This window comes from Ctenocephalides felis, unplaced genomic scaffold, assembly GCF_003426905.1.
Source record: "Ctenocephalides felis isolate EL2017-DRISC unplaced genomic scaffold, ASM342690v1 CF-g0.4_SCAFFOLD_01886, whole genome shotgun sequence".
Lineage (NCBI taxonomy): Eukaryota > Metazoa > Arthropoda > Insecta > Siphonaptera > Pulicidae > Ctenocephalides > Ctenocephalides felis.
In genome coordinates, this window is record NW_020538040.1 from 99,854,307 (window position 1) to 99,870,214 (window position 15,908).

Here is a 15,908-nt window from a genome sequence, read left to right on the forward strand (position 1 = left end):
AATGATACAAATATAATTGTCATATAATAGTATAAATATCACTTTCACTTAAAGACATTATTAGTTTAATATAAAATGCATATATTATACTGCATAAACAATTACAAACATTCTTACATTTTTTTTTTTCAAAACAAACTTGTTTCAGAAAACCTAATTTCTTTATATTATATTTTTCCTATCTAAACTGGTTTATAATCTAATTTGCTTTCAAGTTTTTTATTATCTGCAACCTTACGAACAGCTTTCATCAAATCTTCTTGTACAACATACTCTCTTTCAGCTCTGATAGCAAACAGTCCAGCTTCTGTGCATACATTTCTTAAATCAGCCCCATTGAAAGTGTCTGATAATTTCACTACTGCTTCATAATCAATTTCACCATGTTTCGCTATAGGTGCAGCATGAATTTTAAGAATTTCTAAGCGTGCTTGTTCATTTGGCAGTGGTATTTCAATTTTTCTATCAAGTCTTCCGGGTCTCAATAAAGCGGGATCTAATGTATCCGGCCTATTAGTTGCCATAATCATTTTAACCTGACCCAACGAGTCAAAACCGTCCATTTGGTTTAGAAGTTCCATTAAGGTTCTCTGAATTTCACGATCAGCTGATGTGCCTTCAGAAAATCTCCTACCACCAATAGCATCAATTTCATCCATAAAAATTATACAAGGTTGGTGATCTTTAGCATAGTTGAACATTTCTCTTATTAGTCTGGCAGATTCTCCTATATATTTATCGACAATAGCACTCGATACAACTTTAAGGAAATTTGCATCAAGTTGAGAAGCAACGGCTCGAGCCAGTAATGTTTTACCAGTTCCTGGCGGGCCATATAGTAAGCAACCTTTAGGAGGAGTAATACCCACACGTAAGAATAATTCCGGGTTCATTAAAGGAAGTTCAATGACTTCACGGAGTTCACGAATCTGTTCAGCTAAGCCTCCAATAGCGGAATATGTAACATCCCCCGGATCTTCATGGGACATATTATAAACTAAAGGATCTACTTCCCTAGGCAGATATCGCATAATAGTTAAGGTTGTCATGTCTAAAGCTACTCTTGTCCCAGATTTTAACTTAGCTTTATCCAACTGCCTTCTACAGCCGACTACGTACCTTGGTCCATTGGTGGCTTTAACAATAAACTTTTCTTCTGTAAGTTGCTTTAGGACTTCGCCAACTATTTGTCCGACACTTTGTAAAGCTTTAAGATCGTTTTCTGATTTGTCATATTGTTTAGTCAATTCTTTCAACTCATCTCTCATTTCTTTCAACCGAGACTCGACTTCTTTGTGTTCTAACAATTTCTTCCGATAATCTATTAAACATTTTTCTCGAACGGGGTCTGCCACTTCTGCCATTTTGTATATAATACGAACACTTTTTACAATAACAAATATTCAGTACTTTTAACACCAAAGTGAGAATGCACAATTACACGATGAGTCTTGCTAGCGTATGACATGACATTTCAATTTCGTGTTGACTTCCAAAAAGCACGGCTGCCAACATCGATAAAACATTCTTTCAAACGCACGTGCCAAATTCAAAATCATTTTAATTCGGCATTGAAATAAATAAATAAAACAGTATTTAACATGTTATATAAACGTTATTCTGTATTTTATTGACATAAAATATATACTACAACACTGGACATGTTTATAGATTTTTTTCTGTATTTTTACTAAAGATAATTAACTTAATATCACAAGATTCAATACTATTAAGTAAATACTAACAATATTTGATTAAAATTACATTTCTTACTGCTGCTTTTACCACAGCATTTCCCAATATATTGCTTCTAAATTGAAAAAGAAAAATCAGAGTTTAGCAACATCTCTTATTCTCTGAATTTAATCTGATTATTTTTATAAAAACCTTAACAACTCGATAAAATTTTAATATTTGTTTATATACTTCAAGTATTGATAATGATATCTTTATTCTAAATTTTTGATCATAGAAAAAATAAATATTATTAACCATGTAATAAATTTTATGGCACAAAGCAGTAAAATACCCACAATTCATACTTGCACAGACAAACTTTGCAGAAATATATATATATATATATATATATATATATATATATACATATGTATTAGTAGGCATAAATTCATTTAGAGACTTTTCTAACTCGCTATTCAACAATCAAGGTTTTCACACGGAACGTCTTCATGAAAAACTAATTTCATCCCAACTTTCATCATACTCATCATTATAATACTCTGTATTTTCACCCGAATCAGCTTGCAGTTTTGCATAGTCATTATGAGAAAGACTAGTTGGTGCAGTATTTGTGTCAGAGAGGAGGACTGGGTCTTGAGGTGTGATAAACCCACTCATTGTGCCAGCATTGTAATACTGATCAGGATTGGCTTCACGTGGATCTAATTTGTAAATAATGAGGATTGAATCATCAAATTTATTTTGTTTTATATAAGCAAGATAGAATTGAGATACACTATAATGAATAGAATTCTAAATATACAAAAAAGAAGTGTATAGAAGGGGTTTAATTGTACTTTCTTTTATATCGTCACTGTTCTTATTCATATATCTTATTGTTAGATAATCATTTGATAAACCTATATTAAAGTTAGTAGTCTAATTTAAAACACAAGCATGATTTAAGGCATAGATTACCATAGCAGCCAAAAGTTTAATTACCTACAAACTATATTATTTGTATATATTTTTTGTACTCACCACATTGAACTACTTGTGTAAAATCATATTTTGATATATCAACTGGTTGCAGCAACCATTCAGAGGCAAGCAATTCTTTTAATGTGCATCTCTTCAAAGGGTCTTTGCACAACAAGGAAGTCAGTAATTGTTCTAGTCCTGAAAGCAATCCAATTTATATTGCAAATATGTACCCAGTTCAAACAGTTAATAAAACTTGTAGACAGAATATTATATTGCCAAAAACTTTAAAAATCTGTTTATAATAATACAACTCAAAAATTGTGTTTATTATTTGTTTTTCAAAATATTATATATGAATAAAGAAAATCACCTTCACTGACTTTATGTGGTAATTTTAGTATGCCATTCAAAGTTTCTTCTGCATCTTCAAAAGGATTGATGCTATACGTTAAGACATACAATGTAACACCCATCGACCACATTTCTAATTCAGGTCCTGAATATTTATTTCCTGCTAACACTTCCGGGCTACAGTATTCAGTTGTTCCATAAAAGGTACAAAATTCAGATTTTTCATTAAAAAATGTAGCTGATCCAAAATCAATTAGCTTCACTTCAAACTTGTGATTAATAATAATATTTTCATCCTTGATATCCCTGTGCAGTATATGCAAAGAATGCAAGTACTCCACTGCTGAAACAATTTGCCGATAAATATAACTAATCAACGGTTCGTCTAACTTTGGTACTCTATCAATAAATTCAAAAAGGTCCATTCCAGAGCCATGTTTCTCCATAATTAATTGAAAATATAATTCATTCTCAAAAATATCATAAACAGAAACAATGTTAGGATGAGATAAAGTAGGGAGTAAGCTAATTTCTAGAGGTACTTCTTTTCCCATTGTTTTATCCCATATCCAAAAATCATCATTTACTCGATCCTTCAAAATAAATTTCGAAACTACTAAAAGCTTATCTGAATTTCTATATGCCATTCTAACCCAACCAAAGGCTCCTTTACCAATTTGGCAAAGAGTTGTGTAATTTTTATTGTATTCGCCTCTCGTCTGTTCTTCCTCGCATTGGGAAGCAAAGGATACTGAATTTGTACAACTCTTATTTTTAGCAGCTTTTAGCTTAATGGCCTAAAGTATTAATTACATTGAACAAACAGTTTCAAATAAAAATATTTCATAGAATTATTTATACCTGGCCCAAGGAATGTTCTATTGTACTATTGTTGCTTGATGTTATTGTACAGGTATCTTGTGCGATACAATTAGCATGGTCAAAGGAAATCCAAACGCAATACACATTTCGATTCTGGTGAACAGATTGTTTTAAAACAGCATAGCAAACATCTGGAAATTTTTGAATTACCAAATTATAATATTGAAATCATATTTTAATAATATTTACAACTTACCAATTGATTTTCCATTTGAATGTCTTCCAGTACCTTTATATCTACCTTCCTTAAAAACTTCAGATTCATTTTTATCTCTATATGATGGAGTTGAGGTAGAAATCTGAGCTTCTTGTAAAATGTTTTTATAACGCCTATTAGCTGGAGTTAAGAAATCTATATCATGCATCTTAGAAACTGCAACAAGTTTTATAGTTTAAAAACATACACACACAATAAAATTCACAATTAGATAATATATTAAATCTAATAAAAAATTACTATACTTCTCACTTTGAGAAATTAATTTTCGAACAAGATTAAGTAATTGTTTAAATTAGTAAATATAATAGATTTTTAAGAATCACATACTTTCATAATTAGACTCATTCAGTGATATTAAACCTCCACTGGAATCAAATTTCTTAGGTACTTGTTCCTCAGATTCATTGATAGGCGTAGCTAACTCATCATCTTCTTCATAACTTATGATATCCAAATGTAAATAGGATTTGTTAGAGGAGTCTAAGGCTTTCTTTTGAGGTGTTACTGAGATGTTCGAGATGTTAAGGTTGTTTTCTAAATCACTACTGAGCCTAGATATGGATTCATTAATAGGCGTTAGTAAATCTTCTGAACATTTGGTCATTTTTAATGGTAGTTGCATATTTTTTTTGTCATCGTCTTTTAATTTATTGATGATATCTTCCTTTTTATCACCTTTATTTTTGTTATCTTCATGACTAATGGATTTTAAAGTATAACACTCGGTCAAACCAGTATCTAAGGTTTCTGGAATTAAGTTTTCATCACTTTCAGCTTTATCATCTTTTTTGAATGAATAGAAATGGAAAGAATCAAGTTCCGCTTCAGAGTTACCCATAGGTGACCTGCTATAATTTCTATTGTGACTTAATTCAGTACAATCGAAGTCTTCACAAAAATTAGGCAATAGCAATGTGATTTTTTGTCCCACAATTTTGTTTTGTGAGTATCCAAAAAAAAACATGACAAAGTGATGGCAAACACATTCAATTATCCCTTCTTCATTTATGATAAGTAAACCACTTAAATTTATGTAGACTGTAATGTCAATTTTAAGATATTTTCTTTCAGCTTCTTCATTTGTTTTATGATACTTTTTCTCATAATATTTTACAGATAAACTTAATGGAAGTATAGAGCCATCTAACGTAGTGCCTGTAACCTTCTGCTTATTAAAGTAACTTATGTTGGAAACTAAATCTTGCGGTTCAGAAAGCAAAATAGATGGTATAATACGTTTGATATCCAAACCCAATAATTGACCAACCTCACATTGAAATATCAAGCATGCGTCCACATCAGCAGCTAAGATAATACCTGATTTGTTTACTATTATCTCTCCAACAACTTTTTGGACAGGTTCAACAAAAGCAAAACTAGGACCATCTTGATTGTATTGTCTAATCCACAAAGAAGTTGAAATACTAGTTCCGGTGGATTTTATAAAATCAACTACTTTGCCAGAAAGTAGAACCATAGAACCTGTTTCTTTATTAAAATATCCTTCAGCTAATGCAGACACAGGATTAGAAGGAACTTTCTTCATAAGATGAAACAGTGTCTTGAAGTCAAAGTCTTTGGGCTTGTAATTCAACAAAGAACAAGCATTGTTGTTCACATTGTAAATTTTGGTCAATTCTGGATCAATTATGAAAACAGACTTATATGGATTTACATTCTTGCAGGAAGCCTGTATTAGTTCATGAGTCAGCAGTACTGAGGAGTCATTGATGTTGCTCGGAGAATGTGCATCAGATGTAAGCGTGTCATAGTTCAATTTGACACCTTCTGCTGTTGATGGCAATACTAATAAACAATCATACATACATTTATACAAAATATTATAATTATTACCTGAAATACTATCCACCATTTCTGAAGATAATACTATTTTGAAAGAACAATCTTCGTTTATAGAACGTCCTCTTCGTGGGAATGTTTGATTACAATCAACAGAGAAAGGTATTAAGGAAATGTTACCATTCTTGGAATATTTTCTTTTCCTAATAAAACATTTGCAAATTAATGTACTTATTTCTTATATCACATAAAATAATATGTATAGGTTAACCTTTTTATTATTAAAAGGTGTGAATGATATATAAATATTGCAAACCATTATAATAGTATATATATATACAAACTGTTATCGTAATACAATTCAAAGCAATCAAATAATTTTCTGTAAAGAAATATTAATGTTATACCTAAGTCTTTTCCACGGTGTTTGATGTTTAGATATAAAGTGATTAGAATGGTATAATCCCTTGCAGACATTCTTAAAACAATTCTGAAATTAATGAAATCATTTAATTTTGATTTTGAACTGTTCAAAAAAAAAGAATCAAGTTATTGAATTAAACTTACTGAAGAATATGTTCTCTTAAGGTATTTGGGAGCAATTGAAAAGATGCCACACCCAGGCTTCTTAGGATGTTTTCTAAGATTTATTAATTTATCTAATCTGCAATTAAAACAGTAATTGCTTTATTAGTGAATCGTACGTCGTGTTTTGTTGTCTTTCTCAGCCACATTTGTAAACTGTGTCAGTGCACAGGATAAAATCAATAAGTGAGCGCGACAGCGCCAATTTGTGTATATAACCTACTAACAGAATTGAAAGGAAAAAAGAAAACAAACTTACCCACACTCTACACGGTCCATATCAGCAATTAATTAGTTTTATATATTTGAACGAATTAAAATAGACAAAGTTCCGCAATTGATAACTGAAAAAATTTCAACCAACAAAATATATAATTATAATCATGTCATTTAGCATTATTAATAAAATATTTTATTTTATCATGGATAATGCGATATTTTTATCAACAAATGTCATATAATGAATACTTACATTTTGCAGAAGATTTAAAAGTCACCCTATAATAAAGAATAAATACACATTTATAACACGTATCGTAGTTTGAAGAACATTTTGAACACAACGATAACATAAAACCAGTCGCTATCAATTATTACTACCAACATATGTAGCTAAAATAATAACAATGTTTCGGTGGTTTGGGTCCCTAGACAATATAATAATAATAATAATGTTTGGGTCGATGGTCGATGGTCGATGTTTGGTTGAGAATATTAGAATCCTAGACAATATAATAATGATAATAATGATTGATATGATTAGAATCTTATTAGAATATTAGCATCAATTTAATAATCAATATTATACTCTTTTTGTTATTTTTTTAATAATATAATAATCAATATTATACTCTTCATAGATAAATAAGAATAACTCTTATTTTATCTATGATTATAATACAGAATACCTGCTGGACATTAAGATGCCTAAACAATAATAATGTAATGTAACTAATAATATGATAATATGCACATGAAAAGATTTATGTTTTTAGATTGTTAATATGGTTGATTATTAACATATCAATATTAAAACTTTTATAAATATATTCATAGATGAAAGAAGAGTATATGAATATATTGATCGCAACCATTGTACAATTTGTTATTTAATTTGCCTATTATGAAAAGTAATTAATGGAATTGAACAGAATCAAGTTAGACAATATAATAATAGGGAGTTTGAGAGAAGCCTGCCTTGAAATTTGGGCGAAATCAGTTGGTAGTGCAGAGGGCTATTTGCGCAATCACAGATTGGCACAAGCAATCATATCGTGTATGGAGCGTATGGAGTCCCGAACACTTGTGAAAGTGACAGATGACTTCAGACTGGAAGAATTTTTGCAAATTTTTGACATTTAAAAATATGACAGCTTGAAGCACACGAACTTATTATATTGTCTAGGCACAGTGCACACGAATGCATGTGAAATATGAATAGGTGCTCCGTACCTCCGTACTATTAATGCACTAACAAAATATGATATATTTTTATTCAAGAATATATTTTCTATTTAGGTAAATATGTGTAGCTTTAATAATTATTTTTAACTCAAAGTAGTACTTTTATTGTCAAGCATCTTGCAGTATCTTCCATATCACACTAGGGGGGATCTCTTTTGTGACTATGGATTCTGGCAAGGTATTTTGTTTTTGATCAATCTCTATTACTCAATACTTACTGTAACAACATTCACAGTGTCGCATTTTGAAGGAAAATATAATAGATCCAAATAAGAAAAGCAAAGACATTGCTGATAAAATTTGTGCTGATGCAAATGGAAAATTAACTAGATCAAAATCACGAAGGTTACGAAGAAAACGAGCTATAGAAAAGTTATCAAAAAAAAGTGATAATTCGTCCCAACTTCTAAATAACAGCCCATTGAAACAAGAATCAAATGTGGGTAATTCATTATGGAAATGTTAAAGTTTTAATTAATTTATATATTTTAATTCCAGTCACATAAAAGGGAAATCTCACATTCTGAAAATAATTTGAATTTGCCAATTATTAGTGCTATAAATAATATGTCTGATAAAGTGTGCAATTCAGTTAAAATTGAAAAAGCAAGAGAAGTTATGTGTGAACGTGAAGTTCAAAAGTTAGCTAAATCACAATTAAATAACAAAGTTAATAAAACAGAATGTATTTCAACAAATGTAGATAAAATTAGCAATAAAATTCAAAATATGTCTAGTAATGATTCTGATACTTCAGCGAAAAAGGTAGAAGAAGTAAGTAGTAAACTAAACAACATGTCCATTAATGCGAGGGCAGAACCTTCAAATGGAAAATCAAGAGAAGAAATTAAAGCAGAACGTGAGGCAAAGAAATTAGCCAAACAACAAGCAAAGAACAAAAAAGTGAATGCAGGCGATAACTCCGCAAAATCAACTGATATATCAAAACATGTGCCTAATTCTGCAGAAGCAACTAAAGATACTGATAAGGCAAAAAAAACAATTTTGAGTAAAGATGAAGTTGATAGAGCAGTTCTTATGAACAAAAGCGCTGATATAGAAAAGGTATAAGAAAATTTAATACAATATTCTTTAAAAAAATGTTCTAATTGAATAATGAACATAATTCAATTTTTTCAATTGTATAAATATTTGTGATTTACTATGAATTTTTAATTTTAATCTAAGTAATATATATATATATATATATATATATATATATTCTAAAGACATATAATTGTTTTTAGAAATTCATATTATCAATTTATATAGTTTGCCAGATTGAGCTTTTTGTTTTAGTTGATAATTTATTTAAAATTTATACTATTTAAAAATTTCTTAGGAAAAACCAGAAAAATCAAAAGCCGAACTGAGAGCAGAACGCAGAGCTAAACAAGAAGCACAAAGAGCAGCTAAGTTGGCTAATGTAGAAAAGCCACCTAGTGAACCCCCAACTAACACACAAAAAATTACTTCAAAAGTCACTCCTGATACTGAAAAAGCACCTAAGGTAACAATTTACATTTGATTCAGTTGATAGAATTTTTATGTTTAAATTGTATATATAGCTGAATATGAAGAAAAAATTATCCAGCCCATTACAAATTCAACATAAGGTCAAATTATTTAGTCATTTATACTCGGAAAAGAATAATGTCAAGAACTTTTCAACAATGCATCCTGCTTTAGTAAGATTGGGAGAGCAATTTCGAGAAGGCATTGTAACAGGATCTAATGCTAGATGCATAGCATTTATTAATGCACTTAAAATTGTAAGTATACTTCAGTAGGTATAAGTATGAGACTTATATACATTTTACTAAACCTTACTGAATGTGTTGCAACCCCTTTTAATTAATATAATTATATGAAGTAATAAATAAAATGTCTTTTTTTGATAAACATTAGTTATTACTTTATCAAACTATTTCATAATGTAGGTTATCAGAGATTATGTAACTCCACCTCAAAAGGAATTCAAGAGAGAGTTGGAATCATCTTTAAAACCATGCATGGATTATTTACATCAATGTCGTCCAGTATCTGTATCGATGACTAATGCTTTGCGCTTTATAAAGCGTCAGATATCTCAACTTCCTACGAATATTACTGATTTTGAAGCAAAAAATAAATTAGAAACTGCTATAGATGTTTATTACAAAGAACAAATTTGTACGGCGGCTGATGCCATTAGTGGGTTTGTCCAGAATAAGATTGTCGATGGTGATGTTATTTTAACATTTAGCTGGTAATTGTTTTTTTTTTTTTATCTAGTAATTGTTTTAATAGAATTTTTAATATTTTAACTTATTGTGTACTTGCAATATATATATTGAATTTGCTACTTCAGCAATTATTGATTTTTTTGAATATTTACACTTATTTGCTTTATTTTTTCTTAGCTCATCTCTAATTCAACAAATATTTGAAGATACTTCAAAGAACGGAATTGATTTTCATGTTGTGGTTGTGGATGGTCGCCCATCTTTAGAAGGTAGAGAAATGCTACGCAGACTCATTGAACGTGGTATCAAGTGTTCCTATGTACTTATTAATGCAGTTAGCTTTATAATGGGAGAGGTAAATTTGAAAAAATAAAAATAGATTAAAATCAAATAGATGAATTTAAATTTTCTGTTTCATTCTTCAGGTGACAAAAGTTCTTTTAGGCGCTCATGCTCTGTTGGCAAATGGATATGTTATGTCAAGAGTTGGAACTGCACAAATTGCAATGGTTGCACAATCGTTCAATGTACCAGTTCTAGTCTGTTGCGAAACTCATAAATTTATTGAACGTGTGCAAACAGATTCATTTGTGTACAATGAAATAGGTAAGCCACATAACAAACAAAATGTTGAAATTGTCTTCTATTTATTTATGTACTGTTTGATAATTATTTTTTACAGGAAACCCCGAGAGTTTAATTTCATCTACTGATGCAGGCCCACTTTGTGGGTGGTTGGATATGCCAACATTGAGTCCTCTCAACCTACGTTATGATGTCACTCCACCCGAATTAGTGACGGCAGTTGTGACAGAATTAGCTATACTACCATGTACTAGTGTTCCGGTTATTCTTAGGATAAAGCCAACTGAAATTGGATATTGAAGCTTATATAGACCTTTGTAAAAATTACTGATTATTAAACTATTATATTTCTAACATGTATCATTAATTTTTGACAAGACTATTCTTATATTTTATTGAGTTGTTTTCATCCATTCGGTAGTATAATTCTATTCGTAGTAAGAAACTACAATTTTGATACCTGGTACATCTCCTCAATATGCAGTTTATTAGTTTCAGTAATATGTTTTGATCTTTGATCTTGAGTAGTAATTCACCAAGTTGCCATGAGTAAAGAAATGCTTTTAGCCCATGGTTGTTTGAACAAAGTCTGTATCTCTATCTAATAAGTGTTACCAAATATAAATTGCAAAATAGTTTTCAATAACATTCTAGATTTATTTGTTTGCTTATACCTCTACCGGCCCATTTAACTTTTAGCTCACATTCTAAATTTTTCTATATTTTATCAAACAATTGTGGCTTTTTTGTGAGATGATGCCTATATCTTAATTCTATAACATTATCAAAACAACCAATATTAGTATTTAGACCATTTGCTGGGATCTTCAACCTGAAACAAAGTAATGCTGCAGAAACTGTCCAAAGTGTAAATAAGGGAATCAATACGATTGAAGTAATATTAGATGTGTTTTTGATAATCATTACGAAACAAAAATATGGACATAATAGCTTCGGGATCGAATATCAATAACAACCTATTTGTATGCATTTTAATTATCATTTTGTTTCTGTTTTTTTTATAACACAGATTTGTAATTTTGATGTAAGTGGCCCATTGTGGTAGATTTCAGCATATAAAAAATAAAGCTTCTGCTTTCTTTTGTTAAGCAAAATATGAATGCAAAATCATATAAAAAAATACAGAGAAATTACATTTAGGCAATGTCCGATTATTTCTGACAATTATTAGTAGATTTTGAGTCCGATGAGGATGTAGAAGTGTATATTTCCGACAAAAAATAAATATTATAGATAGAAAGAAAAAGAAACAAGGGCGTCCAACTTCAAATGAGGTATATAAACAATTGCAAAATAAAAATAGCATATTACGGCTTTGCGTAAAGACGCCAATTATTTTTCGGATCAGCAAAAACTTTTCAAAAAGTCCGGACGCCCTAAATGCAATGTTCATTTATGTTTCACGCCAAATGCAAATTTTTTTCAGAATTCGACGCAAAAATGTCCATACACCGAGTGCGTACATTATAGATTAAATATTTATGCAACATAAAAAGTATTTTCAAGCAAAATTAATGATTCAAACGCAGGTATTCTTTTTATTGCACTCTATTATATCGAGTTGGATATTTCAATGTAAATAAATATTTACATATTACATTCTAGACCCCAAATGTTTTGAATCAATACACATGTATTCTAAAATAATTTTATTTATTTTACAAATTACAAATACAAATTCATTTGTGTTTTAATAACACTGCTGAAATGTTTCAATCTTTATGTTCAGTTTTGTGTGCATTTTCAGTTTTATAAATTGAAAAATCTAATCTAACATAAATAATAACACTTAAAAACAACACATACAAAAATATTATTATCAGTACAGGTTCCTGCAGCATCATGAATCTAGGGAATGTGTAATGCAGATTGAAATCTTGAATATGATTTTCAACAAGATTATGCTTTGTAAATGATATAACAGGTCTACCTTTTGTGTCGAGATAAGTGTAATGTAAAGAATCAGGTAGGCGAGTAACTGAATATGGAGGAATCAATTTAATATCTTTGCACCCTTCTGGCAATATAATTTTAGTGACAACTTCTTCAACAATCATATGGTCAAAGATATGATCAATAGCCCGCATTTTCAATAAATATTTATCACCTTGGCTAAACAAATATTCATAGCTTGGTACATTGTAGCCTAAAGTATAATGAGTTTTCCAACCTCCAAACAATGGATACCGAGGTCTCAAAGTTAATTCAACAGCATCTTTCTTTACTCGCATATTGGATGTAGAAATATTTCCATTAGTATCACGGTAGTACACACCAAATGCAGAAGCTGGAAGCATAGTTTTATATGATTTTACACTTGCCAAACCGCTTCGTGAATCTTTTTGGAATTCATATCTGGAAAACGACCCTTTCAGTAATGCACCAGAATGCACCATGTCAATTGTTTCTTCAACCGCAATATTTCCCCAATGTGATACTTCAATTGTTCTTTCCAATTTTGTAACTGTTAAAAACGGTGTATGATTCTCATAATGAATCGTCATTTTGTCATGAGTAAATGCTGGTATGTTTTCATATGAGCCATAAGTTATTGTGGTATCACTTTGTGAAAATGGTTTCAGTTTAGAGAAGCTTTCGATGTTCTTAGAAGCAAGTTGTACAGTTGTTTGTTGTTTAATAGTACGATAGGCAGAGTAAAAGTAATGATTTCCATGATAGAGTACAAGTTGACGCTCTAGTTGAATTATGCTTGATGGATAAGGTACTAAAACTTTACTGAATACCGCGTCGATCTGAATATTGACAGTTTTCGCAGGTTGTAAAGGTTCCTTAAAATCTATTCTCAAAAAGGAGACTCCTTCATGGGAACTCACAACTGTATCAGTTATTTTCAATTCTTTCTTAGAAGAATCTCGCGCAGCGATATGGGCGTATCGATTTTCCTCATTGTGTATAGGAATCAAATACGAAGAGATTGGATTTTTACCATTATTTTCTACTGTTATCTTCGTTGAAATCTTTGCCAATTGTGATGCCAGATCAATAAATCGTTCTACATTTTTATTTACAATATCACTATTTATAACATCTGCGGCGGAAACGAACGCTATTTGTACCGCTACGCATACAAATATTTTGAGAAAATGCATGTTTTGTCGAAATAAATATATTTATAACTAATTTTGTCTCATATTAAACATAACTTGATTCAGAAATTGACACGCCGGCTACGTGTAGCCAACAGAAGGAAGTGAAATACACCACGTTGGAAACAGACGAAGTAAAAAAATAGACATGCTCACCTTTTTGGCGTATTTCATAAATAGCTGGATAACTGGATAACTGGATAAGTAGATAGCTGTACTTCTACTGAAAGAACACGTAAAATATAATTTTGTCAACACTAATATCTAATATATTATGAGAAACATTTTTCCCGTTGAATACTGAACTGCCATTTGATAGAAAGCCATCTTTTATATATTTACGGGACTAACTGATAGCACTAAATAGTTTTAAATATTTTAGTTAAAATATAGTAATAATTTCTGCTTTATTATTAAAATTATCACATTCGTACCTCAACAAACAGCAAAAAGCTAAATAAAACCCAAACCAGAAAAAAAACATTCATAACATGCTAGGGAATTTCGATTTGAATATTGTCCCCGATCGCGGGCAATTCTGCTCAGATTTGACATTTAATATAACCTGGAAATTTTCTGTTTGTTTACAAGTCACCGACTCACATATATTAATGTAGTCGAATAAGATATCGACCAAACTCCGCATGTTTTAAATAAAAAATTCCAAGTGAAATAAAAAAAATGTTCAAAAACACGTTTCAATCTGGCTTTTTATCGATTTTATACAGCATTGGCAGTAAACCATTACAAATCTGGGATAAAAAAGTTCGAAATGGTCATATTAAGAGAATTACAGACAACGACATTCAATCCTTAGTACTAGAAATTGTTGGGACTAATGTTAGTACAACATTTATAACATGTCCCGCAGATCCAAAAAAAACATTGGGAATAAAACTTCCATACCTAGTGATGATAATAAAAAACTTAAAAAAATACTTCACTTTCGAAGTCCAGGTACGTTTACCACAATTTAGTCATTAAAACAACTTTGATATATAAAACAATACATCTATGCCGTTTGCAAATATTACATTAACTGTAATAATTCCTTTATTGTACTTAACTCATTTTGTACTTATCAAGTCTTATATTCGTGTTCTCTAATGGCACAGATACCATAAAATATATTGCAGGACATTTAAATTTTAAGATTCAATTTTGCAAGTAACATATGGTAGAAAATATTTTTGACCACTTAGAACATATCTAAGTTTGAAAGTAGTATTTCTTTTAAATTTGTTGTGAGCAGTTATATAGTAAGAGAACATTTGTATGCATTTTCTGTTCAGATAATCAAATTAAAATACTCACAGACGCTTTCAGAATTTCGTTTGTTTCATAAGTGTATTCATCTATCTTTCAGGTACTTGATGATAAGAATGTCCGCAGAAGATTTCGTGCAAGTAATTATCAATCTACAACTCGAGTAAAACCTTTTATTTGTACCATGCCTATGAGACTAGATGATGGTTGGAACCAAATACAGTTTAATTTGGCTGATTTCACAAGAAGAGCATATGGTACCAACTATGTTGAAACATTACGAGTGCAAATACATGCAAATTGCAGGATAAGAAGGGTATATTTTTCGGATCGTTTGTATTCAGAGGATGAACTGCCAGCAGAATTTAAACTATTTTTACCTATTCAAAATAAAAGTAAACAAGCTATGGCCACATGAATATCACATAGATATAAAATAAACAATATGATATAATCATGTATTTTATAACCCATTTGAGCATTTATATTGGTATGTCACAAGAATTAAAAGGAATCAGATTTATTAATTCACATTTGATTTAAAGAAAAATATTGTAAATTTTTAAATAGAACAAAAATAAACTGAATTTTCAAAAGTAAAGATTATTTTATTCATATATATACTATTTAATACAATTATAATAAAATGTTACTCAATATGAATGAGTTACATAGCTAACATATAAAATGACATAAAAAGATTCTAGGAATAAGATTATTGCTTTAATAAATGTGAATAAT

At 30.0% G+C, this 15,908-nt stretch overlaps 5 protein-coding genes across 10 annotated transcripts; 2 read left to right on the forward strand and 3 right to left on the reverse strand.

Annotated features, from left to right (window-relative positions):
* Positions 1-123: 123 nt before the first annotated feature.
* On the reverse strand, positions 124-1,450 carry LOC113376552 (26S proteasome regulatory subunit 10B). The gene has a single exon (XM_026616513.1). The coding sequence runs from the start codon at positions 1,362-1,364 to the stop codon at positions 183-185; it is 1,182 nt and encodes a 393-aa protein (XP_026472298.1). The 5' UTR covers positions 1,365-1,450; the 3' UTR covers positions 124-182.
* Positions 1,451-2,124: 674 nt separating this feature from the next.
* On the reverse strand, positions 2,125-7,080 carry LOC113377048 (PAS domain-containing serine/threonine-protein kinase). Of its 3 annotated transcripts, XM_026617214.1 has the most exons (11): positions 6,972-7,080; positions 6,759-6,843; positions 6,482-6,578; positions 6,322-6,404; positions 5,969-6,117; positions 4,442-5,920; positions 4,091-4,267; positions 3,874-4,025; positions 3,032-3,809; positions 2,719-2,856; positions 2,125-2,399 (listed from the first exon to the last, which is right to left on the reverse strand). In XM_026617214.1, the coding sequence occupies exons 2-11, from the start codon at positions 6,776-6,778 to the stop codon at positions 2,185-2,187; spliced, it is 3,288 nt and encodes a 1,095-aa protein (XP_026472999.1). In that variant the 5' UTR covers positions 6,779-6,843; positions 6,972-7,080; the 3' UTR covers positions 2,125-2,184. The 3 variants fall into 3 exon arrangements, with proteins under 3 accessions (XP_026472999.1, XP_026473002.1, XP_026473000.1); XM_026617217.1 differs by lacking the exon at positions 6,972-7,080 and having other exon boundaries at positions 4,442-5,902; positions 6,759-6,863; XM_026617215.1 differs by lacking the exon at positions 6,972-7,080 and having other exon boundaries at positions 4,442-5,905; positions 6,759-6,863.
* A 789-nt stretch (positions 7,081-7,869) lies between these two features.
* LOC113376937 (translation initiation factor eIF-2B subunit delta) lies at positions 7,870-11,081 on the forward strand. 4 transcript variants are annotated; one of them, XM_026617055.1, is made up of 10 exons: positions 7,876-8,017; positions 8,087-8,141; positions 8,199-8,402; positions 8,462-9,028; positions 9,306-9,473; positions 9,532-9,735; positions 9,904-10,211; positions 10,366-10,543; positions 10,614-10,794; positions 10,871-11,081. In XM_026617055.1, the coding sequence occupies exons 1-10, from the start codon at positions 7,980-7,982 to the stop codon at positions 11,071-11,073; spliced, it is 2,106 nt and encodes a 701-aa protein (XP_026472840.1). In that variant the 5' UTR covers positions 7,876-7,979; the 3' UTR covers positions 11,074-11,081. The 4 variants fall into 4 exon arrangements, with proteins under 4 accessions (XP_026472842.1, XP_026472843.1, XP_026472840.1 ...); XM_026617056.1 differs by having other exon boundaries at positions 7,877-8,017; positions 8,077-8,141; XM_026617057.1 differs by lacking the exon at positions 8,087-8,141 and having other exon boundaries at positions 7,870-8,017.
* Positions 11,082-12,506: 1,425 nt separating this feature from the next.
* Positions 12,507-13,989, reverse strand: LOC113375586 (dolichyl-diphosphooligosaccharide--protein glycosyltransferase subunit 1). The gene has a single exon (XM_026615518.1). The coding sequence runs from the start codon at positions 13,902-13,904 to the stop codon at positions 12,507-12,509; it is 1,398 nt and encodes a 465-aa protein (XP_026471303.1). The 5' UTR covers positions 13,905-13,989.
* Positions 13,990-14,453: 464 nt separating this feature from the next.
* On the forward strand, positions 14,454-15,734 carry LOC113377673 (cilia- and flagella-associated protein 20). Its single transcript, XM_026618065.1, has 2 exons — positions 14,454-14,858; positions 15,268-15,734. The coding sequence occupies exons 1-2, from the start codon at positions 14,583-14,585 to the stop codon at positions 15,583-15,585; spliced, it is 594 nt and encodes a 197-aa protein (XP_026473850.1). The 5' UTR covers positions 14,454-14,582; the 3' UTR covers positions 15,586-15,734.
* The last annotated feature ends 174 nt before the right edge of the window (positions 15,735-15,908 follow it).